The 26407-nt window shown below is 34.6% G+C and overlaps 2 protein-coding genes and 1 long non-coding RNA gene across 7 annotated transcripts in view; 1 reads left to right on the top strand and 2 right to left on the bottom strand.

Moving 5' to 3' along the window:
* The window catches only part of LOC100767001 (pancreatic alpha-amylase), a 77380-nt gene extending 76782 nt beyond the window's left edge, over positions 1-598 (bottom strand). For both annotated transcript variants that reach the window (XM_027395550.2, XM_027395551.2), the window contains exon 1: positions 469-598. The gene's annotated coding sequence lies outside the window, so the exon portion shown is untranslated. The remainder of the gene's footprint in view (positions 1-468) is intronic.
* Positions 1-16118, top strand: part of LOC113833487 — a 29680-nt gene extending 13562 nt beyond the window's left edge. The window contains exons 3-4 of the long non-coding RNA XR_003481200.2: positions 14199-14301; positions 15929-16118. This is a non-coding gene — a long non-coding RNA (uncharacterized LOC113833487). The remainder of the gene's footprint in view (positions 1-14198; positions 14302-15928) is intronic.
* On the bottom strand, positions 370-26407 carry Rnpc3 (RNA binding region (RNP1, RRM) containing 3). 4 transcript variants are annotated; one of them, XM_027395548.2, is made up of 15 exons: positions 26123-26407; positions 24508-24555; positions 21170-21288; positions 18288-18371; positions 17799-17910; positions 16953-17021; positions 15472-15614; positions 11336-11461; positions 9953-10101; positions 7679-7840; positions 6243-6337; positions 6090-6148; positions 4026-4158; positions 3356-3424; positions 370-2323 (listed from the first exon to the last, which is right to left on the bottom strand). In XM_027395548.2, exons 1-14 carry the CDS (start codon positions 26312-26314, stop codon positions 3371-3373), a joined length of 1545 nt encoding a protein of 514 aa, XP_027251349.1. In that variant the 5' UTR covers positions 26315-26407; the 3' UTR covers positions 370-2323; positions 3356-3370. The 4 variants fall into 4 exon arrangements, with proteins under 4 accessions (XP_027251349.1, XP_027251350.1, XP_027251347.1 ...); XM_027395549.2 differs by having other exon boundaries at positions 370-554; XM_027395546.2 differs by having other exon boundaries at positions 3356-3427; positions 26123-26406.

Below are 26407 nucleotides of genomic sequence, written 5' to 3'. Positions count from 1 at the left end.
ATTTACTATGAGAAACATCTTTACCTTTAAGCAATGTTTCTACAGATATTAAGTTTAAAGACATAAAATTCAAATTCTAGCTTAGAAATGATCACAAATATTAACACCTTGTAACAGACAAATCTACCACTATCAAAAAAGGGGACAATAATCTCAATAAAATTTGGGACTCTTCTGAAAGTAATCACCAAAATAATACTTCTAAAAATATGTGTAAAAGTGCTCTGTATATAGGTAAAAATGGAAAATAAAAGTATTAAGAATCTTAATATGTATAGCTAGCGCTAAAAAATTTTAGTGGTCATATTCATTGCTAAGTTACATTTCCTAAGATATATAAATCAAGTAATGAAAAAGTATGGACACTGCTAAGAAGAAAATAATTTATTTTATATGCAATAAACTATTATAAAATATCTCCAAGCACTAATGTGAAGATTTTTTAATGCTTTCAATGTTGTTACGCACAGTTCCATTGTCCACAGTTCCACAGATGGCCAATTTCTTCTCTCATAGTTCCACAGTACTTGAAAGACAGAGAATTCAGAAGGAACCTAAAACACCACAAAAGTCCATTAAAAATAATAAAAATTCAATTCATTAACTTTAAGAAGCCCAAATATTTATATGTAGAAAATTAGTGAATCATGTCAGAACAACTAAATATATGTTGATAACTTCTACGTATAACTAAACTACTTTAATTGTGTATATTAAGAGATTATAATCTCAATTTTGGTAAGCTTCTACTATTAGGGTGACAAATAAGAGTTTTGAGTAGTCTTACATCATCTTATACCAGCACCTTTTCCCACAAAATGTTGAATAATTTTATTTTACTAAAAAGAAAAAATGTATGACTGATTAAGTTGGTACACAATGGCCAATCACTTTAACAAAGGAGCATCTAAACTTATCAATGGTCCTTTCTATTACTAAAGGAATGTTAAAAAACTATATTATTGGATGTTATTCCAAGTGATTTTGATTTACTTGTTAGCTCTAATATAAGAGTCTAGAAATAGTTATATATAGAAACTCTTCCTTGGTGGTTCTCTCTATATTAATAATATACTAGAACCAAACTCTAAGACAGAATATGGTAATTCACTTCTCAGGATTTAAATGTGTAGAAAAATTTGAGACTGACTGACTGTTGTGAGAGATTCTAGTCATCATACAGCCTGGAATCATTCTGCTTATTTTTAGAAGTTAATTTACTAAGCTATCTGAAGTCTTATCTGTTATTCTTTTCAAATTTATAAATGTATATCGAAATTATATATTTAAATTTAGTTTTTGAATTTTTCATTTTTGTTTTGAAAAGACCAACTGTAAAGCAAATCCTTCCACTTGTCAAAGACATTTCAGTTAGACTTTCAATGTGCTATCTGTTACTCTATTGCAAGTTTTTTTTTTTTAATAGAACTCCTTAGTTTTCAATGTACTTATTACTAAAGGGAAAAAAATCTTTTCCCAGTCAAATTTTAGAGCATGCTATATAGAACTACTGTGCTGAATAGCTTTAACTGTCAACTTAACATAACACCAAATCACCTGAGAGAACAGTCATAACTAAGCATTATCCAGACTATGTTGGTCTGTGGGAATAATATGAACTTGATTATTAATTGTTGTAAGATACAGCCAATTTTGTGTAGCAGTATTACATAGAAAAGGGGACAGTATAACAGAGGAAAAAGCTAGCTCAGACTAAGCAAGCAAGGTTTTATGGATTTATTCTCTCTGTACTAAACTGTGGATATTATACTTTAAATTCATGCCTTGACTTCCCCACAACAATGAAATGTAACTTGGAATTATGAGACAAATAACCCCCTTATGCCCCAAGTTGCTTTTTGTCAGAGTATTTGTCACAGCAACAAAAATTAAACTAGAAGACAGTTAGATGGGATATACCATGAAACAGAAAGCATGTTCCTGAATTAGGTTGAGGAAATTCACATGTAGAGAAAATACTACCATACTCTGTAGTAAAGCATATGTATACATTAAGTGACCTGATTCACTAACTTTCCCTGAAAAAAAAAATCCTTGATTATATGATAACATAGAAAATTAAACAGTGAATATAAATACATGTTAAATATTTGTTCAGGCTATAATACTAATTTGAGAAATATTTCATTTGAACAAAATATAAATATAAAAAGTATTGGTAAGTCCGGATAAATGATAGAAGGTAGACAAAGCATTTCTAGAAACAAAATGAAACAAAACAAAACACTGTCCCAAAAAGGATACGACAAGAAAGGATACACTTGTGTGACAGTATTACAGCAGTGTTTACGCAGGAATGCTTCTAAGGAAGAACAGCAGAGTGTAGTTTATTTTTTCTCTAATTGGTAGCAATAAATTTATAAATGATCTACTAAAATACAGACTGAAATTCTTCATTTTTTGTACAGTATTTATGAGACATCTGCCTTGAAAACAAGCTTAAATACTCCCAAAACTCAGAGATTAAATAGTAAGCAGATCTTCCTATTTTGATAGATTTTTTTTTCCCACCTAAATAGCAATTTTGAGCAATTATTTTCATGTTCTTCCAGGTTCTAAGAGTAGAAAAACTAAAAGTAAAATATCTCTAACTCACATCCCAAAAAATCCACTCATTTCTCTAAGTTCCATAACTTAATTTAAAATCTTTAACTCCACCACTTGAAATCATTTATTCACTTAGGTAGGTTATGAATGTGTTCCAAATAAATTATGCCACAAAACCCGATGTTTACAAAGGATGCTAATCATTCTAAATATGTAACACTGTAGAATTTTAGCAACTATTTTCCTTCAGTTTTCAGTGTGGTCCCTGGACTAAACACCTCACTGTCATCTATGAACTCAATGATTGTGCAATTGGTCCAATGACATAGAATACCCAATTGGTCCTGGCTTTGCAGATACTGTCCCTTTCAGCATTGCAATTACTTAATCACAGGAAAAATGAGATAAATGGGACTACCTATCACCCACCTCAGAACTACAGACACAGAAACTCTTGGAGGGAGGGGCCAGCAACCTGTTTTTAGTAAGCTCTCCAAGTGTTTACAACACAGATTAGGAATTAAAGACATCATCATGCAGGAAACATATACAAAGTAACAACCAATACATTCCCTCTATAAAATCGATAAAATTCTCTAAAATTGTTACAAAAAAATTGATTTTATTCTCATTATAATTTTGAAATTAATGAAAATGAACTGCATACACAGAAATTTTCTTAAAAATTCATAAAATACGTCTGAAATAGTACCCCATAAGACTTTTATGACTCCTTACTTTTAGTCCAAAAAACTATAGTATCTTTCACCATTTTCTCCACACTTACCTTTTTCCACTCCTATCACTTCCGTTTTCCTTCTTTAGAGTCTTGTTTTGGTCTAGCAGATCGAGCAAACTGCTAATGTGTTAAAATTAAGGCTTCGATCATGAACTCAAATGTGATTTAGGCATTAAGTTCTATTATATAAAAATACATACTATATATAAAAATACATACTATACAGTCTTAATATCAAGTACAGAATAGAAAATAGCATTAAAATTATTTTTTCTAATCTTGTATAATATTCACAATTTGAAAGGAATTATTGCCCTTCTTTATAACTGTCACTTTTCTTATCTGTACCCTCACTAATATCTAATTTAAAACTTGAATTTACTTCAAGACAATTATGCAATGATATATTTTGACCATTGGAATATCATAGCAGAAGTGTATTTCTAGATAACATGAGGAAATAATTTAAATAATTTAAAGCTGAATAAATGTATAACCTTGGCTGAACTTTTTCCTTTACATTGCTAAAGTTATATAATTTTCCAATAAATGATTAAGAAAAGTTGTCATCTGACTGAGCTAAGGCATGTTTAACTGATAAATAACAACTCTGAATAACAATTGTTGATATTATAAATGACAACTTGAAATTAATTATTTATATATGCCCCACTGCTAAAAACCCCAGGGTGTTAGAATGGATTTGTTTAAAGGATACAACCACCATGGGTTTTCCAAAAAGAACATAGCCATTAGCTTCTTTTAAGGCTTTAGCTGCTGCTTTTTCATTTGGAAGTCCAACAAAAGCTTGTCCTTTCATACGTCCTTCTTTCATCAAGCGAATATCAAACCTAGAAGTAAATAATAAAAAAAATACAGTAATTATGGTTTAAAGAAAATCAATTTTAAAAACATGAGTCAAAGGTCTTAACAATCCAAAATTTTTCCATTTCTATGTAAGAACAAAACTATTGGAAAATTTTGAAATTAGATATTCTAAAATTCTATTTTGTATTGTTCTTAACAAGAAACAATTATGCTATGATCATAATTTTAAATATATCACTAGCAAGGATAAAAGCAAACTCTTAGTTTGTTGTTGTCCTATGATCCAGGATTCTAGTAGAGTTATACTATCAACAAAGCAAGCTAAAATTTTTTAATTCATCTTTTTTCCCACATCTTGCAATGAATCCAATATTATATACCAAATGATTTATTTAAAAAAAAAGATTAGAAGGGTAAGAGAAAGCAAGTAATTGGTTTACATTGTTGAATTTACATTAGTAAGTATTTAGACTTTTATGGCAGATACTCAAAGCTATCATTTTATTAATGGTACATGGACACAGAATGATTCTTACATGCATAGGGATAAAGTCACACATTATTCCTAGTCTACTTCCCTACTATCTTATTATTCTACATTATTATTCTTATTATTCTACATTATTATTATTACTCTACATTAAAATCATATATAAACAATGTTTAGAGAAAACTGGTTTTAAAACCTATTTCTAAAAATGAGACGGCAAGTTACAATGAAAATATGATATAGTATTTTAAACCTCCAAAACATAAAACATATAGTATCAACTGATAGAGCTAGTAACAGCACAGCTGGAAACGTGCTTTCATTGCTTGTACAAGAACCCAAGTTCAATCCCATAAACTTTCATGAAAACAAACAAACAAAACTAACAAACAAAACAAAAATCTGGGCATGGTAATGTATGCTTTTAATTGCAGAAGTAGGGAGACAGAAACAGATGGCACCTGATTTACTGGACAGCCAGACTAGCCACCTTTACAACTTGTGAGTATTAGACCGATAAAAACACTTGTCCCAGGCAAACAAACACGCAAAATAATAATAATAATAATAATAATAATAATAATAATAATAATAATAGGGTGTGTGATGGACACAGAGATGCAAACACACACAAAAAGGTATAACCACCCACCTACATATATTTGTGAACACACACATACACACAAGTGAAAATGCACTGCAATTTTTATTGCAGTAAAAATTTTTTAAACTTCATAACTTGTCTCAAAGGAAACAATCATTTGGAGATCTATAGCTTTTTCTATCAATAGTTTCTTTCACATCAAATTGTTTTATATACAAGATAATATTGAAAATATATACATCTTGCATATATGAACATAAAATGTATCCAAAAGACACAATAGGCAGGTAAGATTAGAAATATTGGTTTCAATTAAGTTAAATAGTTAATGTCATTTTTAGAAATACAAATCCATGAGCTCTGATCCAACTAGAAAACCCTTCTTTGGAGATGGATCACCAAAACTATAGAACCAAGCTTTCCAGGTAGTTCTCAAGCAATGTTTAAAAAAAAAAAAAAACAGTTGAGTAACAATACTTTAGTACTTTAGTATCAAAGGGGTTTCAGATAAAACTTATTAGAAGACATACACACACACACACACACACACACACACACACACACATATATTAGAATATAACAATAAACAATAAATATAAAGTATATACAGTTTGTTGGCTTCCATACTAGAAAAAACTGAATAGTTGTAACAAATATGATCTGATTTAAAATACTAAAAATGGTATTTGCTCATTTATATCGAAATTCATCTATTCCTGTTCTAGATGTCTAAAAGGACATTTATGTAAGAGAACAAATGATTCATGTGGGTTTTAATACTAAAGAAAAAAAATCAAGCATAACAAAACATGGTGAATTTGTAACAGACAAAACTATTTAAAATTATGTTTGGCACTTACATTATCCGCTGTGTTTCTGAAGAAAAGTCAACATATCTTCCAAATATAAATTTAAGGTCCTAGAATTTGAAATTAATAAAGAAAAAAAGATAAGAAAAAATAGACAAATTAAAAAAGTAAAATAACAAAATCAAATTAAAAACTTCACGTTACCTTTTCTTGAACGTGTCTAGCTAAATTCTTTACATAAATTCGGCAGTTTGGTTCACCAGGTTCATAACTTCTGAAAACTGAAAGGGTTTCCATTTCTTTTTAGGAACAAAGCAAAACAAAGATATACAATAAAATACCTTTAACAATTTTTGAAATAAAATTATAACATTCAATTATAACTGCTAAAAAGGCAAAAATAAGCTTTATGAAAGTGTTAGCATCAGATAATAGTAACAATATTGCACAAATAGAAATATTCATTAAAATCTAAAAGGATTATATAAAAAAATTGAACTTTTGCTTAAAATTTCCCAATTATATAGAATTAAAATTTATCCCCAAAACCAGATTAAAGGTGCTTTAAGAGGAGCCACTTTATTAAAAATCTTAAATATGTGATAAGAACCATTTATATAGCTATTCTGTTTAAAATGCATTTCTTAAATCATTAGTCACTGTCATATTTTAAATGTAGCAATAATGCATTCAAAAATCAATTGCCAGAAATTTCGCACAAAGATCTCCAAACCCTTTTACAGTTCTTCATATTTACTGCCAGTTATCTGTTTTGGGAAACTAGATTTTGTATCAAAGATATTAACTGGAGGCTGATTTCTCATTACTGTGGAGAAATGTACTAGTAACAATGACAAATCATTAAATTTAAAAAAAAGTAAAATAAAAAAATCATTTAGTAGTGTGGTGGTTTGAATATGAATGGGGCATATGGGCTCCTATGTTTGGATACTTGATCCTCGTTAGAATTGTTTGGGAAGGATTAGGAGGTATGACATTGACCTTGGAGGAGGAGGTCAGTGGGAGCAGGCTCCGCGATTTCTAAAGACCTGTACCATTCCTAGTGTGCTCTCTTCCTACAGCACGTGGATCACAACATGAGCATTCAATGTTCCTACCATGATGTCTTTGTTCTGTCATCATGGACTCTCATGCTCTAAAACATGAACCCAATTAAATGCTTCTTTTGTAAGTTGCCTTGGTCCTGGAATTTTGTCACATAGAAAATGATTGAAATATATTTAAAAAACAATTAAGCTAAAGAATAACGTTGGGATATAAAATCCTAAATTCAGATTTCTAGTCACCAAAATTGTAATAACCACCTTGTATCTACTTTAGGTATTGTATGATAATGTTTTGTCAACTCTTTTATATACAAAATATATAACTTCAGACTTGTTGGACTTATTGATTACTGCAAATATTTATCACAAACACAAATGGTAAGGAACTTCTCTAGTACAAGGTGCATTTTTTTAAAAAAAGAAGGGTCAATAAACTAATTATAGATAGACACTGAAGTGTCTATCTTAATGCAATTGACCCGTAGGGAGTTCTAATTTCAGTAAGACATGAAAAATAGAAGGAGAACACAAAATATAAGATGGACTGTGAGTTGACTTATTTCACTACGTTACCTTCTCTAGAAATTCGACCCTTATCCAACTCCCTTCGAGAAATACATTGTGAGGGCATTTCATCAGAATCGTCTTTAATCTCTTCCGTGGTGTTCAAATTAGGTTTGGGGAAGATTTTTCCAAATCCTGTATTTGAATCATCAAGTCCAGTATCTGGTGAATCTAAGAGTTCAACATTAACATCAGTCATAAGAAAAAACAAAGTAAAACAAACAAAGCCCCCCCAAAAACCCTCATGTTTCAAAACATATTTTAAGTTTCTTTTCCTGTTTTTTATTTACATTTCACAAAAGTATCATTTGGTAATTTTTAATGTCTCTTGGTATCTCAGAACAAAAGCAGGCCACCTATAAATGTCCGAAGAATAGTGTTTTATGGTTTTGTGGAGCAGGGCTAGACTCTGGTTTTGACTATTCAGTTCGGTTATTATAGCATGAAGGCAGCTGACAACAACTAGAGCTAAATGCTTGCTTTGTAGTGCTAGTTAGGGGGCAAAGAGGAAAGAAAATGAATTAACCTTTAGTATACTCAGTTTGATGTACCAAATAGGAATCTGAAGAAAATGCCGAATGTTAGATAAGAGTGTGTATATGGGTATGTAGCAACTGATTGTTTAACCTACTCACTCTGAAACAGTAATAACTATATTTTAAAAACTGTGCAATTAGTTAAATAGTAAAATTAATAGTATTCTAACCAAATACAGTGACTCTACAATTTACTCCTTTCAACATAAATTAAAAGATTTGTGTCAATATGTTAGGCTGAAATGAAAACAAAACAAAACAAAACAAAAGAATTCCATTTGGGGCTTCAAAAACATTCCATTAAGCTCCCAATGACTCCAGAAAAAAAGAGGTAAAAATGTTCATCCTTCATGGACAAGTATTTTATAGTTAAGAAATTAGTTAAATATTTTTCAAGTTAACTTTTTACGTTAGATAGCAACATACTAAAATTTAAAAATATGGCCGGGCGGTGGTGGTGCACGCCTTCAGACCCAGCACTTGGGAGGCAGAGGCAAGTGGATCTCTGTGAGTTCAAGACCAGCCCGGTCTACAAGAGCTAGTTCCAGGACAGCCTCCAAAGCCACAGAGAAACCCTGTCTCGAAAAACAAACAAAAAAAATAAAATAAATGAATAAATAAATAAAATTTAAAACTATGAATTTTAGCATCAGCAGTATCTGACTAGAATTGGCAAAAAATTGTTGGATGAACAGAGTTACGTACTACCAGAAGTCCTTCAAATAAATAAAAGCAAATAGCGGAAACTCAAAAGTTAGATGGGGAAATGATACAAAACATGTTTCCTATAAAAGTCTTAATGTAGAAAATCCATTATATAAATAGAGTATCTACAGTCTAAAAATATAAACAGCAAAAAGATGTCATATTTTCACTATCCACCATTACAAGCTTTGACGCTGATACAGAATGGGATGATGGACTGCCTGCCCTAAATAAACATAGAATGTTTTAGTCAAGCATAAAATTGTATCCCATAAATGGATTTAATTTATATTTATCAATTATAGTAAAAGAATATTAATAAAAGGTGACTAGCAACTAAATGACAAAATAACAATGAAAAATAGAAACATTAAAAATGAAGCTAACTCAAAATATATCATTACTTACTATGCCCAAAAAAAGGAAAGGAACAGTAATTAAAAGTTCACTTACTACATGCACGTAATCCTTACTAAAATTCTTTATTTACAAAAGTAATCAAACATGCAACAAGACATATATTCTAGTATTTACTAGTTCAGAACTATGCGGGTTTTAGCATATTTTGGAATACATCACGAATCCTAACTCAAAATACCAGAAAATAAACGGCAACAGTGATAATCTTTCCATTTACCCTAAATTTTATTTAGATAAGAGTTGAAATGGAGATACTGAGGTTCACCTAACCATATATACGCTAATTTTTGATATATTTTTTAAACATTTCAGATAGAGTCTCATTTATTCCAGGCTGTACTCCCAACCATTAGCCAAGGATGTCCCCGAACTTCTGAGACTCCTGCCTCTGCTTCCCAAGCATTGGAATTACAAGGTTGTATTACCACACTCAGTTTACCAAATACTAGGGACTAAACACAGAGCTCCATGCACACTCTCTACCAACTTGATCTACAGCCTCAGTCTGTAACTGCACACTTTAAGTAGAGCTGACAAACACTACTAAAATATTTGATTTTAACATAAAAAAGGTTTCTAAGTATATTAAATAACTTTTAATAATTAAATAAACTTTTCTTACCAGAATTTTTTTCCTCGTTATTCTGTTCCATCTCCAAATCTTTCTTAAATGCTGCTGGCATGTTGGTAGATATATTGAATTCAATTTTTTTACTGCCTACAGGTTGTGGTTGGTCAAATACATCTGATGGTAACAGCACAGGATGCAAACTGGTATTTATAAACAATTACAATGTAAGATTATAATATAAAATAAAATTCTACAAACATTATTTCAGATTTTCTTTAAATTTAAAAGCTCATGATGAGACATTCTCTCCATTTTAGGCACTACACAAACTGTCTAGATTAGTAGTCCAACAAAGCTCAATAGTTGGTAATAGTACTGTTAAACGCCTAATTTACAGATAAGGAAACCAAGGTTAAAGGATGTTCAACGTTTAAATAAAGTCATTTGTTAAGTGAAAAAGTTAGGACTTATCTATTCATTTGAAGCAGCAGCAGATTTAGCAGGGACAAGGAGGTGTGCGTTTGTTCAGTCAAGAATAAAAAAAGTGTCTTTCATTTGTTTGACATTTATTTTGTATGTGTGGTGGGGAACATTTTTAGCCAGAAGACAAACAGCAGACAATTCTTTCCTTCCATCATGTGGATATTTAGGATCAAACTCTAATCATTACCATTGGCCACAGAAACCTTTACTCATGAAACCACCTTGCCAGACCATTTAACACAGGCTCAAGCCTAGTATATGTAGCAGACAATCACTTTGAAATTCCAATCATTCTAGGTCCCATCTCATCATCTGGCAGTGTTTTTAACACAATATATATTGTACACTGCAGTAAGTGCTCTGGTATGCAACTTACAGTCACTGGTTACATATAATTTGTGAATTTCTGTAAAGAAAAATGTCTTAACTGCTCAATAACATTTATATAGATTTTATGATGAAATAATATTTTGAATATAATGGATTAAATAATTACTATTGGCCTTGATTTGCTCATTTGTTCTGTGTGGTACAACTACTAGAAAATGTAGCTTACAATGCTCGTGTTATTTAAGCACTGCTTTAAGAATTAAAAGCATGGTACCGCCATTTCAACACAGAAAGAGGTTAAGGTGCCATAATTTTTACATAAGATTATTTCTATTAAAACATAACTTGCAGAAGCGTTAAATGAAGTTAAAATCGCAATCACTAGTAAGAAGCAGCAAATATACCTAATAAGAGAAAAGATGCTAATGTGAGATGAATACTGAGTTTTAGCAAATGCTGGTAAACAACTAGAATTTGGCAAACTTTGCAAGTTTGGCAAAAAGAAACCCAGTAATCAAACAAATGAAATGACAAACAGCCAGACTGAAGAATAATCTAAGTTAAGTAAATAAAGAAAGTGCATACAAACAACCTTCATTTTGTAAATATACACAAAACTACCTATGTGAAGCTGACGAAGGTACATTCAACATATCCTTTATTTTTTGCTTTTTTCTCACTTGGCGTGGCTTTGCAGGTTTGGGTCTTTTGGGCTGAAGATTTGCTAGTTCCATTAATTTGTTCATTCTATTAAGAAAGGGGAGGTAAACAAGAGTTGATATTCTAAAATATGGCTTATATCTTTAATACAAAATATATTTAAAACTAATTAGGGTAACTTTAAAGCTACCAATAGGCATAATCAATTTGACCAAAATTCATATCCTAAATTGACCTGCACCATTTAAATGTTATTTTTAAAACATTTAACTGATTTTATATTATCAGTTTAAAACTTTTCATTATGAGTATCAGGTATCCAAATAAAATGACATAAAAATGAATAATAAAACAATAAATATACAAATATATTCTATTATGTTTGGCTTTTAATTACTAAAGAGAACTAAGTATTTCTCTGGAAAGTATTTTATAAACAAAGTGACTACTTAAGGAAAAGTTTCGAAATTCTAAATTATAATTAACCAATACTTGAAGAATGTTTCTATATATTGATTTATATTTCTAATATTTTTTCATTTTTATAATATTTCTATAATTGACAAAAAAATGCTTTTAAATATTTACACAAAGTTATTTGAGAGCCTGCCTGCGTTTTATTATTGATATTTTCCCTTTCTACTTTTAAGCATTCTGTCTTATTTACCTGTTTTCCTACAGAATCTGAATGATGTGTCCCAATGGTATTCCATAAACCCCTTGTGCATACCTAGATGCCCAGACAGTTCTTTATTCTGATCAGTATTTCTCGTGTTACCTCATCAGCATCACCATGTTTATTAATTTCTCTGTCACATTTATTTTAGGAAAAAAGTTTCCAAAAACTAAACTTGCTTACAAGTAACAATTAGAAACTGACAACTGGCATCTCATATACAACTTCCTTCCATTATGACTCTGGGCTTGGATATTTTGGTATCTGTCACAAAGGAGTAATTTAAAACAACTAGGTACAAATCTCTCAGGGCTTCATTATACAGAAAGGTGGATGTGGCTAAAAACTTTAGGCTTTTTTCCCAATAAACAGGTGGAAGTATAAGCATATACTACATAGTAGGAAATTTCACAACAATCAAGTCTCATAAAAACTTGTATTACAAAGCTGAGCATGGTAGCACACACTTGTAATCCAGCACCCAGGGAGCAGAAAAAGCAAGATTTCAAAGTTGGCCTGGCAGCTAGGATAAAGAGTGTGACTCTTTCTAGAATTCCCCAAACCAAACACAACGAAAATGTTATTAAAAAATACAATATTCAAACCACATGCCTGTATTAAAATTGTCCACCCAAAATATACCAACCCTCTAAAACAAGACCAGGCACAAAATAAGAAATTAATATTTGACAACTAAATATATTTCCTAAAATTTTTATTTTATTTCCAGAAGGTAATAAAAACATGCACTAGAAACAGGTTTTGTTCTAAGACTCAAGATGAATTTTGGGCAGAATTTCATGCTACATTCCTAAACAGAAAGCTATAAAAATTAAAATGGGTTTGGTCTAGAATATTATAGCATTTCTAATTAGGATTACTACTTTTAACTTTTTAGAGTAGTTCTAAATAGCACTTCAAGTTTATTTTTTAAAAAATTTAAATTGTTTAAAAGAATAATTAACAAAATGTAATATTCTATACTACTCCTTAGCTTTAGGTCATGCTAACTTTCTCTGTATCAGTCCATTTTAGTATATGTGCTGTTGAAGAGAGCACTACTAGTTTGTAGTAAAACAGATTACATTGAAGCACTACCTGCTTTGCTAACCATCTCTCTTCCAAATACACTGTTACTTGGTAATTTGAGTCCCACCTACAATTTGATTTTTCCATGGAGAGGAAAATCGCTACTTAGATAGATAATGGCTTAGCAAAATTGTTACTGATTATATGTGTTTTTTAAGTCTCTGTCTGGGTCCTGACTCACACTAATACTTCCTTTTATATCTGACTTTTTGCATAATTAAGATTCACATCATTTACCCATTAATTATAATAAGGTGGCAGTTGGTCCAAGAACCAAATCAAGTTAGCTAACTGTTCCTGTAATATACATAAAATTTGTTAGAACACAGCCACACCCATTCATGAAGAACAAATATGGCTGCTTTCCTGCCATGAGAGTAGAACTTTGTTACCATTGTGACAAGTGAGCAACACTACACCTCACTCACAAAGTAAAAAGCATTTATTCTTTGATCTTACAAAGGAAAATGTTTGGAATCATGAAATTGTTCACACCCCACATTGTGAAAACACTGTCCTTTGATTGCAATGTAACTCACCCTAATGTATGTTCATGATAAAATTGTTAATGCCTGTAACCTTGCTATATGTGTTATGCAAATGTTATTAGAAACTAGAAGTCAGAGTTCATTCTAACAGGAATGTAACGTGTAATTTACAAGCTTTAGGATAGAAGTATGTTTAAGAGAGCAAACTTAAGTAGTGTCTGTACCAGAGGCATTGGAGGCATTCCACGCAGATTTTTTTTTTCTTTTGGTTTTTCTAGATAGGGTTTCTCTTTGTAGCTTTGGAGCCTATCCTGGCACTCGCTCCGGAGACCACACTGGCCTTGAACTCACAGAGATCCGCCTGCCTCTGCCTCCAGAGTGCTGGGATTAAAGGCATGCACCACCAATGCCCGGCCCCCACGTAGATTTTAAAAGGCCATGTCTCCTTCCCACAGGAGAATTGTTTGCAGCCAGGAGAGCTTAGGTGCTACCTCCCAGTGGAATTTTTCTGATTCAGGAACTGTACGAGCTGGACCAGGTCCATTCCCCATTAACCTTATTTGTTTTACAGAGACTGATTCCAGCCAAAGATGGATATGGTTTTCCTTGCCTACAGGGAATCCTAAGACAGAACACGCATGACGGAATGCGTGGTTCCATGACAGGCCCCCCTGGTAGGTTGAAGGGAGCCACCTAAGCCAGGCTCAGTCATCAGTCCTGTTGCAGAAGCATGGGTTTCTTTTTATTAATTTAAGAGAGGGGAATTGTCTGGGGCCGGGAAAATTCCATTAGGAAATTTCCAGAGGTTCCAGTAACCCGGGAGCTCTGGGCTGCATTGAATAGTAGATGCTAACTGATTTGCTATTGAATAGCATGGCCTCAGAAGAGAATGTCCCCTAATTTGCATCTCTACAGGACTAAGCATTTTAACAGGCCTGCACCTGGGTGGAGGGTGAGGTGGTGTATAAGTAACACATGAGTTCAGAGAGTTACAAGCTACCACACAGAGGGGTCGACTAGGATAGAGAAATGGCTGCAGAAACAGGGAAACATGGTTAGGAAAACAGCCAGGAAGATGCGGAATAAAGAAGAGACTAGCTTTGCAGCATGGAACTGAAAGCTCGCCAGTGTTTGGTCTTTATTGCCATTGGGTTGTAGTGAAGGGACCTCTTTGAGAGTATATCCTAAGTAACCCAAGGGTCCTCTGTCGTGTCCTGGCATGTCTCAGCCCAAGCCACGGTAGCCATGAGGTTCAGCATGAGTGAGGAAGCGTGGACTTGGAAACTCCTAGCAACCCAATGGATTGTATCTTCCTATACTGTGAGCCAAAATAAATTTTGTTTTTGGAAGTTAACTCCCAGGTACTTCAGTATAATGTTTGTATGTTGACTAACAACTGACTACTTTATATGTCATTTGGGTTCCTATGTGTCAAGTGACTCAAATTTTTCAGCACAATGTTTATACTCATATCTATAAACACCTTATAAATACAAGCTCTTGTAAACAAAAATTCTGAGTTAGGAAAATAATCTTTCTTTTTAAAGAAAAAAAAGGTAATTTTGGAGCTACAAAAATTTTAACAAGCAAAATAACAAATATGGAACCATAAAGAATGAGGTTCAATTATACTCTGTAATACTAAATTTATCAAAGTAAAAATTATTCTTTATCCAAAAATTTTTCCAAAGACCCTATTATCCACTGAGCTACTGTATACGCTCAAGATCTTAAGGAGTTTGGGATACAATTTAATGCACTCTAATATTGAATAAATTCTATGTAAAATATAGCAAGAGCATGTCCTTTTCACATTCTTATTCTTAGCAAGGCATATCACAAACCTCTGTCGGTCCTCCTCATCACTGCTTTCATACTCTGATTCTTTACTAGATAAATCCTCATCCTCATCTGGTAAGGGAGGTTCCTCAGGTGGCTGTGGTGACGTAGGTGGAAGGGGTGCATGCAGTGGCATATAGTCCTCATACTATTTGAAAGAACAAAACCAACACTATAGAAACTATTTACACAACAGACAGACAATTTTACATAAACGATTATTCTCATCAAAAGACTTTTATTCCACACAAATACTTGATTCTCTTTCTCTTCTTTGATACATTCAATATACACTAACAGAACATCTGCAATGGTGGACTGCTAGATGATAACAGTTTTGTTTTCTATATTCCCTAGCCATCTAACTATACAAAACTTGGAAATATGCCTTATAATTCACTATGCAAATTATCTCATGGAATAAGAACATAAAATAATCCTCCTTTTGTTTCTGATCTACAGTATGTCCTAATCAGCATGAATAGATACAAAATGAAGACAACTTGAGTCTTATGAATGACTCAAAACATCCCTGCTCCCAGACTGATAGATGGAATACCAGCATGGGACTGATCCAGACCCCAGGAACATGGGTTTCAGTGATGAGACCTCGGAAATCACTGGGACCTCCTGTAGTAGTCCAGTACTTATCCCTAGCATAGGTGTGGACTTTGGGAGCCCATTCCACATAGAGGGATACTCCCTGAGCCAAGACACACGGGGATGGGCCTAGGCCCTATCCCAAAGGATATGACAAGACTCTGATGACACGCTATGGAAGGCCTCACCATCCAGAGGGAGCAGAAAGGGGTGGGGTAGTAGGGAAGGATGGGAGGGGAGAAAGGAACTGGGATTGTCATGTAAAACAATCCTGTTTCTAATTCAAAAAAAAAAAATCCCTCCTCCCCTATTATTTAAAGTGGAATAGCCATGACAAGACAATTTACCACATTAGTAGCATCTAATATTACCTTAATAAATTTCTAAGCAACAAGTACATGGTGGTGTTACAATAAAAAGTTAGAAAACTAACTTTTCTCAAACAGAATAGTAGCCAACTCCAAAGAAAACTCTTTTATCTGTATGATAAAAGCCAAAATAATTTTGCATTAATATCACTGATAAATATACAAAACCACATTGAAATAACCTCAAGAGCTGACAACCTAATATGTAAATTATTGGACAACTTTTAGCAACCTTTTCCAAATGAAGCTAGCTGTATCTGAATTAAAACCACAACAATGAATTTTTAGATAATTCAATTGAACACAATTAAATTTACAGAATAATATAATATTTGGAATCAAAGGACAGAAAACTGCAAGAAATTTTGGCTTTATGAAACAGAAGTAATTCTTCCATAGTCTAACTTTCTTCCATTTTCAGTTCTCAACTTTACTATATCGAAAGTTTTTACAAACCGGTAAAATTTACTACTTAGGAAAGCAAACTGTGGCTCCTACAAATTCTAAGAACTTCTTACCATTGGGGGTCGTGCAGTAATAGGTCCAAATGGTGTGGGCAAATTCATTTTATTCATAAGATGAAGCACCTTAAAATTGCAAAATACTTAAAAGTCAAATAAAATTGAAGTCATGGTTAACCTCATATATTTTATATAATAAAAAAATTTTTGGAAAAACATTCTTTTGTTTTGACAGTCTCTCTACATAGACTAGGCTGATCTTGACTCAAAGATCCTCCTCTGAGTGCTGGAATTTAAGGTCTGTACTACTACACCCAGCATGTAAAAAACACTTGATTAATGTAATGAAAACCAAAGTCACTCTCTGGCCTTCATAGTTTTTATACCAAGAGAAAACAAGGCATCAGTACATCTCAGAAACTTAACCCTCCTACATTATTTGTCATTTCTACAAATACATTGATTTTCAATCCTATTACTAAGGATATAATGGTCTTGCAATGTAAAAACAACAAAAAAAAAAACAGAAAATGTACACCATCTATATTCTATAATTCTGAAAAGTAACATATTACCATCAAGTTTTGAAACCATCTCCTGAATCGGTATTGTTTCTTTAAGCATTTCTGTAAGTCAGTGCTATACTCAGGTAACACTTATAACAAATTACATCTTCCAATGTAGCACTCTATTAGTATTCATTCATGGTATTTACGAAGTTATTACTTGAGAGTAGCATGTGACAAGTCATTACATTTAAAACACTATATAGAACACTGTTTGTCTGGGATTAGTAAGTTTCCTTTGTGATAAATATGATACAAGCATCAGCATCAGCACAGTATCTAAGGTACCAAGTTACAAACCTCATAACATAGCAAAAGTTAAGTTGATTCTGCATACCTGTACATAGAATTTCGGCACACTTGCCAGGGCATTTACTATATTTGCAAGGATTGTGCTTGAAGGTGGTGGGTACATATATTTGAGGCATGAATTTAGAGGAAAAGTCAGCCTACAAAAACAAAATGAGTTAAGGAATATGCTTATTACATTTTAATAATTCCATATTAGTAACTCACTTCAGATAATCTATTAACACACAAAACTGCCAAAATGGTATAATAGTCATGTATTTATCTTATTCCTTAATATTTCTATTACCTTAAAGAGAATGGAAGTATTTATCAGAGTTTACTTATAGACTTGAACATTTTAACAGACTTACTAAATTTGGTGGAAAAAGAACCCATACCTCAAAACATTCAAAATATTAAATTATACATGACATATTAAAAAGCTGACTTTAAAAACTATCTTACTTAAAATATGTTAGTATCACATACACACAGCAACAACGGCAGAATAATAAAAAATAACAAAAATGCAAACCCATGATTTGGTGCAATTCCATTTTCTATTGTCAAAAAGTAAGGCTCTTTCTTCTCTTTATCATCCTCCACATTGTCATCCGACCTAAAACATATAGAATCATGAGTGATATTATCTTTGGAAAGTGAGAAAATGTATACAGAGAAGAAAAATCTTTTCAAATTAGAAAGAACTTCTCAAACAAGAACCACTGAGAAAAAAGAAGAACATAATGAAGCTCCACTTAATCCTTCCACTTAGATTTCACAGTCATGGTGTGGCAATTCCAAATGATCCCTAGAAAAGTAAAATTCATGTTGTATTACATAGGCATTGAGAGACTCAAATCTGTTTAATGTTTAATGTTCATGTTCATCTATGCACAAAATTACACACTTGTGCAGGGCCTTACCTCTTTCACCTTCATCTGTTAAATTTCTGATTCTAATAAGATTGGTTCTTACATTAAAAGGCAATTCAGCCAATTTCCTGGATGATGAAGGTAGTTTGGGTATTACACTTTGAGGTCAACTAGTGTAATGAAACTCTTGCAAAAGCTAGGCTTGGAACTAAAATACTGCTCTTTCATTTTTTTCTCTCTCTTATTGAAAATAGCTTTTTTTTTCTCTTGCAAAATATCCTAATTATAGTTTCCCCTCCTTCTACTCCTGCCAGCTCTTCCGTACTTACTCTCCCCTCTGTATCTGCTCCCTTTCTTTTCTCATTAGAAAAGAACAGGCTTCTAAGAGTTAATGACAAAGCATGACAAAATATAATAAGGATGAAGGAAAAACTATTACATAGAAGTTGGACATGGCAGCCCAGTATAGGAAAAGGGTCCCAAGAGCAGAGGAAAGAGTCAGACACACCTCCACATCCACTGTTAGGAGTTCACAAAAACACCAAGCTAACAACCATAACAAATATAGAGAACCGAACAAATAACCATGCAGGCTCCATGACTGCTACTTCAGTCTATATGAGCCCTGCTTAATTTATTCTGTGGGCTGTGTTCTCCTCCATCTCCCCCTTGACTCCTACCATCTTTCCATCTCCTCTTCTGCATGATTTCCTGAGCAGAAAATTTCCCTGGGGAGGGATCTTATGGGAGTGGGGGCAACTGGGGACCAGAGTAGAAGAATCAGCTTTGAGGAGAGATGAGACGAGATGCAGATACTTTGTGGAGAGACAGTTGGAACTGGGGAAACACTGTGGAGTAGTGTGGAAACCTAGTGCAGTGAAACTTCCTGGAATTTATGAAGGTGATCCTAATGAGGACCCTTAGTAATGGTGCTTTTGTAGTCTCATGGCTATCTCATTGCCAAACAAGGCTTTCAGGTGAGGGACTGGGTTACACTCAATTGAGTTGTTGGCCAACAGGGTCCCATGGAAATTCCCAAACATCCCAGGCTATAGAAAGACAAAGAGTTGCTTTCCACAAATCCACAATGGGACCCGAATGCAAAGGACAACACCCATACAACTCACTGAACAAGGAAGGGGAACTTGAGCTGGTGCCTTCATTGAACCTTCACACCTAAATTCTAGCATCTTTTTGTGCAATGAGGTACTCTGTAGGCTACAGAAAAAGAAATGTGGACACCAACTTAGTCACAAATCCTTTGCCTTACAATGTGTCCTTCATGCAACATAGGCTAGAGCAATGGTGGCTCAGAAACTGTGGGAGTAGCCAAGCTTGTCTGATTTTATTTAAGGACCATTCCACTAGAGGGAACCCATGCCTGACACTGCTTGGGTAACTGAGAAGCAGAGACTAAATAGCCCAGAGATCTAGGGAGGTCAACAAAAAAGCCATGCCAATTCTGTTTACCCTGTTATATCTAACAGGGTGTTATTACCACAGGTTGAAATCTGATATCTATTGATATTTGAAACTCTGAGGCAACATGATGTTACAAATTAGAAAATTCTACTGGTAACCTCATGTAACAGATCAGAAACTGGGACATACTAAAAATATTACATAAAACACCTTCAGGCAACACACACGAGGCAGATAGATATCAATCAAATGAATTCTATGTTTAGGCTTGGGATAACACTTCAAAGATAATTAATCATGCATATATAAGTACTCCAAATGAAATACTATCCATCCCAAACATTTTGGGTAATTAGCCTGTAGTACGTACGTACGTACATACATACATACATACACACACACACACACACACACACACACACAAACACACGGGGGGGGGGGGGGGGGGGGGTACCAAAAATGCAAACCCATGATTTGGTGCAATTCCATTTTTCTACTGTTAAAAAGTCAGGCTCTTTCTTCCCTTTGTCACCTTATTTACCTTCTTCCACTAAAAGGAGAACGCTATCCACCCCGCTTTCTTTTTACTTTTATTTATGTGGTGATATTTTGCTTATGGTCTGACAAATAAAGCTTACCTGAGGATCAGAGCACAGAACTAGCCACACTAGTTAGTCACAGAGGCCAGGCAGTGGTGGCACACGCCTTTAATTCCAGAGACAGAAGGATCTCTGTGAATTCAAGGCTACCCTGGGCAACACATGATTGAATCTGTTGTTGGGAACCACAAGTCTTTAATCCCAGCAGCACTAGGGAGGTGGAAACAAGAGCATATGGCTGGGTGGAAAGAGGAATATATGGCAGGAGGAGACAAGAGAAATGCAGTCTGAGGCAGGCAGGATCACCCCTTTGGTCTCGGCACTGGTAGAGGTAAGAACTCTAGTGCTGACCCTCTGCTTCTCTGATCCTTCGGCTTTCACCCTAAAAGCTGACTCCGAGTATTTTTTCTATTAAGACCAAAGAGAATTCATACTACATATTTGTTATCTTTCAAGACTCAGTCCTCAGCACAATTCACAGGCACTTTTCAAAATGGTAGAAAATATGAACATCTACATACCTTTTCTTTTTCTCTGTATTTGAGGTGGGACATGGGGAATGAACTCGATCTTGCTCTTTTGCAAATTCAACAACTAAAGTATGGCCTAGAAGTTTCAGCTGATGAAGTCTTGTCAATGCCTTTAGGTACAGCAATAAAAAATATAATAAAAAACCAAATCACTTGTTAAGTCACCTTAATTGAACAAAATTTCTATATTATACATATTTCCTTCTCAGGCTAGTTTGCTATAACTTCTTAAACTATACTTTAGTAAAATGAAATCTGACTCCAATACTCTGTTAACTACTTATAACTAAGCTGAATATTGCTACAAAAGCAATAAATCGTCTGCTCACACACTAAATTCCAACCATAAAAATCTCAAGGTGACCCTTACTGACACCAGACAATTACTTATCACAATCTTGGTATAAACTGCACTAATCGCTAAGAGAAAATCTTGTATGTTTTCGCTGATATGTAACCTCACAGCTTCCTCTCCTATTTGCTTAGCATAACACCTTGCTTCCCACTTTGAGACAAATGAGGAGACTAAATGAGAACTGTGGACTGTAACTCCCTATCCCTAGCATTTGCAGCCTCATAATTCACTATGCATCTGGATCACAAATTAACTGTCCACATATTCTAAATCCAGCTGTTAGACTTACCGACTAAATTCCATCCTCTATCAACTCATGACTTTCTTTAGCTACTCTGGACCAGGGGCTCTCAACCTTCCTAATGCTGAGATTCTTTAATATATTTTCTCATGCTGTGGTGACCCCTAACCACAAAATTCTTTCATTGCTACTTCATAACTGTAATTTTGCTACTGTTATGAATTGTAATATATACCTGATATGCAGAATATCTGATATCTGACCTCAAAAGGGTTGAGATCCAGACTGAGAACCACTCCTCTAGACATGAGGGAATGCTGCAGACTATTCCTTTACACTGTGTTTCACTGTGATGGATTAATAAAGAGCTGAATGGCCAAGAGCTAGGCAAGAAGAGGTTGGGTGAACTTCTGGGGACAGAAAGGACTCAGAGAAGAAAGGCTGGTGGCAAGCCATACAGGGAGAAAGCAGCATTAGCAGTACAGAGAGATGCAGTAACATCGGTAATTTAAGTGATAAGAGCTAGTGGGACAAGCTTTAGCTAAGGCCAAGCTTTCACATTAATAATAAGTCTCCCAGTTATTATTCAGGAGCTGGCATTACAGAGAACACTTGCTACAATGGAAGTGTTATCATGTTTTACATCTTGACATTCAAGTACATGAACTATATATTCCCTAATAATAATCATATAAAATCATTCAAACAATCATAGTCCAAAATATGGATGCAAACAAGTTTAATATCTCTTATCTGATATGTCTGGGATCTGAATTCAGATTTTGGGGTTCACTCTTCATGTTTTAAATACTTGCAATCATAATCAAGAATCACGGGGGTGGGGTGGGGGTAACATATGTTAAACATGGCATTCATGTGCGTCATACATGACACACTTAGACTGAAGAAATTTATACAATATTTTTAATGTGTACAGTTTACTGTGGCCTATTAGATATGGCACAAACTTTTCACTTGTGACAGCATGTCGAAGGTCAGAACATTAAAGTTTTTGATCATTTAACATTAATGATGATCCATATTTTTAAAGTTACACTATTCCTCCCTGATAAATATTTGGATTATTTCTATTTTTCCCTATCTTATGGAAAGTTAACATTATTTCTACTTTTTTCCTGTTTTATAAAGAGTATGGGCAGGGTGTGGTTTAATCCCAAAACTCAGAAGGGAAACATAGAGGCAATGGCAAGGTAGATCTCTGAGTTGGATGCCAGCCTGATCTACACAGTGAGCTCTAGACCAATCAGGATTACATTGTGAGATCCTGTTTCTAAAACATGCCTAATTAAACCTGATTTGTAAGACTATGCTCATTTTTTAGTATGTCTCCTCACAGAATCTCTCCTTAATTTCTTGTTTTTTGTATCAATATAGCATGTTTTTTTAGTTTTGCAGTTCCTTTATCTTCCTTTCTTTAAAACATAACATTTCTCCATCTTTTTTTTGTTTTGATTTTTTCACTTAACTAATCTTCCTCTGTACCATCATAACCATTTTAGCTCAAGGAAATATTTTACAGTGCTCATGATTTCCACAGAAGTACTCCAAAGACTCCTCAAAATTAACAGACAACACAAGAATTCATTACAGGTCTGTGCAAAGACCCCCACATTGCTTTGTCAATAAGTCCACAGATCTTGAACATGGGCTGGAGAGATAGCTCAGCTGGGTCAAGGTGCTGGCTGCTAGGACTGATAACCTGAGTTCAACCCTGAGACATACACTGTGGAAGGAGAAACCAATTCCTGTCCTCTGACCTCCACGTGTTAAGAGTTAAATATGCAAATGTGTAAAAATAATAAAAAGTACAAAAGCATTTAAGATTCCGAACTACTCTTTTGTTGTCAAATCCCATATTACTAAAACCTACAGGCTTTATTTCTGTAGAACTGGGATTCCAACTCAGGACCCTGTGTATTCTGTGTAACACTATACTGAATTACTTCTGTAACCTAAGACCCATAAGCAACTTCTCTCTAAAGTATGCATGTACTTCTCTCCCTTTATTGTTTTATTGCCCTCTTCAGATTCACACGCTTGCCTCTGCCTGTAAAATAGCTTACCATATAGTCTTCCTATCTCCAGTTTTCCTTTACATCCAATCCAATATTTAAGTATCAACCATATCAGATGTTGTTCATGGGTCTAAACTTATTTTTAGCTTTCTCAAAAGTATTAATTCTTTTAGTTATCTACTAAACAAAACTCAATACCTCTCTTCTGCTTAAATCTAGGCTCAATCTTTTTAGTCTTATCTCTAAGACTGATGTTAGCTCTTGCCTGACTTATAATATTCCATGCCCAATGTTATTGTTTCCTAAGCCTAAAAGGACAAATTCTTCTGTTTTCTTCTTAAAATTAAACGACTCAGTTGAGGCCTAGTCCAAAGGTGATAGCTTTTTCAAATTATACTTTAGGTTTGTATCTTTTAATATAAATAAATGTACCATCAACACTAGAGATACTTATCTAATATCCTTTAGAATTTCTTTTAAGAATTATACATGATGTTATCCTTACCTTGCTTAATAATCTACGATTCTTACATTTCAGTATCTAATCTGCCAAGCCAACTGTAACCTTTTGGAGAAACTCTTGGAACACAAATGATTTTGCTTTGAAAAATGACAATTTACATCTATTACATTCTACATCTATCCTAAGATGGGATAAGAAATCTCTGAAAGTTTTAATATTAAGAAAAAGACATACCTTTATTGCTGCTTTTTCATTGGGAAAAGTAGCAAATGCTGTATGTTTCTGAAATAAAATTAAGGTACATATTATTTCCAGTATGATTTAAGTTTCTCATAAAAAGTAACATTTGAATAGAATTTAATAATTTAGTAACATTATAGGAAAGGATGGAAATTTTAGACTGTCTTATTTATTTATTGTGTTAGTTTCTGTCCAATAGTTCAGAATCTTTCTTGGGTCAGACTTCTTGGGCCTTGAAAGCTCTTCAGCCTCATAAGTGGGTAAGGACAAACACACTACATTTTATAATAGCAAACAGTTCAGCAGGCCACAACTTAAAAAATATCTATATTTGGGGGCTAGGTAAAAGTGGGTAGGGCTCTCTCTACCCAACGAACGACCTCAGCTGAGCCATGTCAGGCTGCTTCATAACCACCTGTAACTCCAGCTCACTGTAAAGCTCTCTCTCTGTCTGTCTCTCACACACATATACAATTAAAAGTAAAATAAATGATAAAACATCTCAACTTTTCAAAACGGATCAATCTTAAAACTTTTAAACATATGGAATATCCTCTTTTTCATCATCCCCCCCAAAATCTTAAATTTTCATTCTGTCCATTCCATGATAAAATGTAAACGTATTTATTAACAATGAAAGCACCCCTCAAGCTGAATGTTATCTTTCTGCTTTATTTTTGCAATTTGCTTCAACAGTATGAGTCTAGTTTTTAACTTAAATTCGGAGTATTTTTTTAAACCATCCTGAAAAGGTGAGAGGAATTATATTACTGCTAAGTTACATTTTGGTAAGTTTAAATTCTTTATTAGAAGTCTAAAGCTGTCCAATCTGACCCAAGATCATCCTAGTATATTTAGATTGAGCCAGAGACTTTTTTTTTTTTTTTTTTTTTTGGTTTTTCAAGAAAAGGTTTCTCTGTGGTGTAGCTTTGGTGCCTATCCTGGCACTCACTCTGGAGACCAGGCTGGCCTCGAATTAACAGAGATCCGCCTGCCTCTGCCTCTGCCTCCCGAGTGCTGGGATTAAAGCCGTGCGCCACCAACGCCCGGCTCAGCGACTATTTTTATTTGCATTTGTCAAAGTACATAACACGGTTAAGTGCTCCAAACCGGTCTTTCTCCTAAATCACCAATTCTCAATTTATTGGAGTCCCCTGAAACTTTGAAGCCATTGCTATCTGGCTCCACCACAGACCACTCTCTTGTGCAAACAAGACTGGGCATTCCGCAAGGGCTTTCGTTACCCAAATACCCGTTGCCTGAAAGATTCCATGGGGAAAGTTTTCGGATGGTCAAAAGCAAAAAAAAAAAAAAAAAAAAAACGTCTGGTTTTCTGAAATCATGTCGTTAAAAAATCCTTTGCACGGGCCTGGAACAATCTAACAGCAGTATGTCTACGTCTGGCGAGTTTTGCTCGCCCGGGGGTGGGTGCACAAAAGTCACCTGAGGCGCGCGGCCCGCACGGTGTCACTCAGCGCCTGGCACTCTCCGCTGCCCTTCGGGCCAGGCGGTGATCGCCGCAGGGCGGGGCACGCTGCGCACGCGCAGAGCGCCTGCCCCGGCGGGGCCGGCCGGGTCCCCCCGCCCCCTCCCAAGTGTGCGCGCTTACCAGGCGCCCCTTATCGGACAGGACGCGCACCGACTGCGCCCCGAAGTACTTCAGCAAGTCCTCCTTCTCCTCGGCCGTCAGCTCGGCCGGCAGGTGCCTGACGAGGAGCGTGCGGTCTACCCGGGGCGGCGAGAGCGAAGCGGAGCCGGGGCCTCCCCGCGGCAGCGGCAGCGGCTGCTCGGGCACCGCCATCTCTTCCGGGCAGAAGCAGCCAGAGACGGACGGACGGACGGACGGACGCTCGCCGCCCAAACTCCGGCGCCCACCGAGCCTGCGGGAAGTGGT

The sequence above is a fragment of the Cricetulus griseus genome (genome assembly GCF_003668045.3).
Source record: "Cricetulus griseus strain 17A/GY chromosome 1 unlocalized genomic scaffold, alternate assembly CriGri-PICRH-1.0 chr1_0, whole genome shotgun sequence".
Lineage (NCBI taxonomy): Eukaryota > Metazoa > Chordata > Mammalia > Rodentia > Cricetidae > Cricetulus > Cricetulus griseus.
The sequence above is the reverse complement of the archived record's forward strand: the minus strand, read 5'-3'. Positions and strand labels throughout refer to the sequence as shown.

What these genes read in the sequence shown, in the direction of transcription:
- Rnpc3 (XM_027395546.2), bottom strand. Translation starts at nt 26,314, where the DNA reads ATGGCGGTGCCCGAGCAGCCGCTGCCGCTGCCGCGGGGAGGCCCCGGC. An exon ending in TGCCGAAATTCTATGTACAG is followed by an intron (nt 17,022 to 17,798) that starts GTATGCAGAATC and finishes TGCAATTTTAAG; the next exon opens with GTGCTTCATCTTATGAATAA. An exon ending in GGGTCGAATTTCTAGAGAAG is followed by an intron (nt 6,338 to 7,678) that starts GTAACGTAGTGA and finishes GTTCCTAAAAAG; the next exon opens with AAATGGAAACCCTTTCAGTT.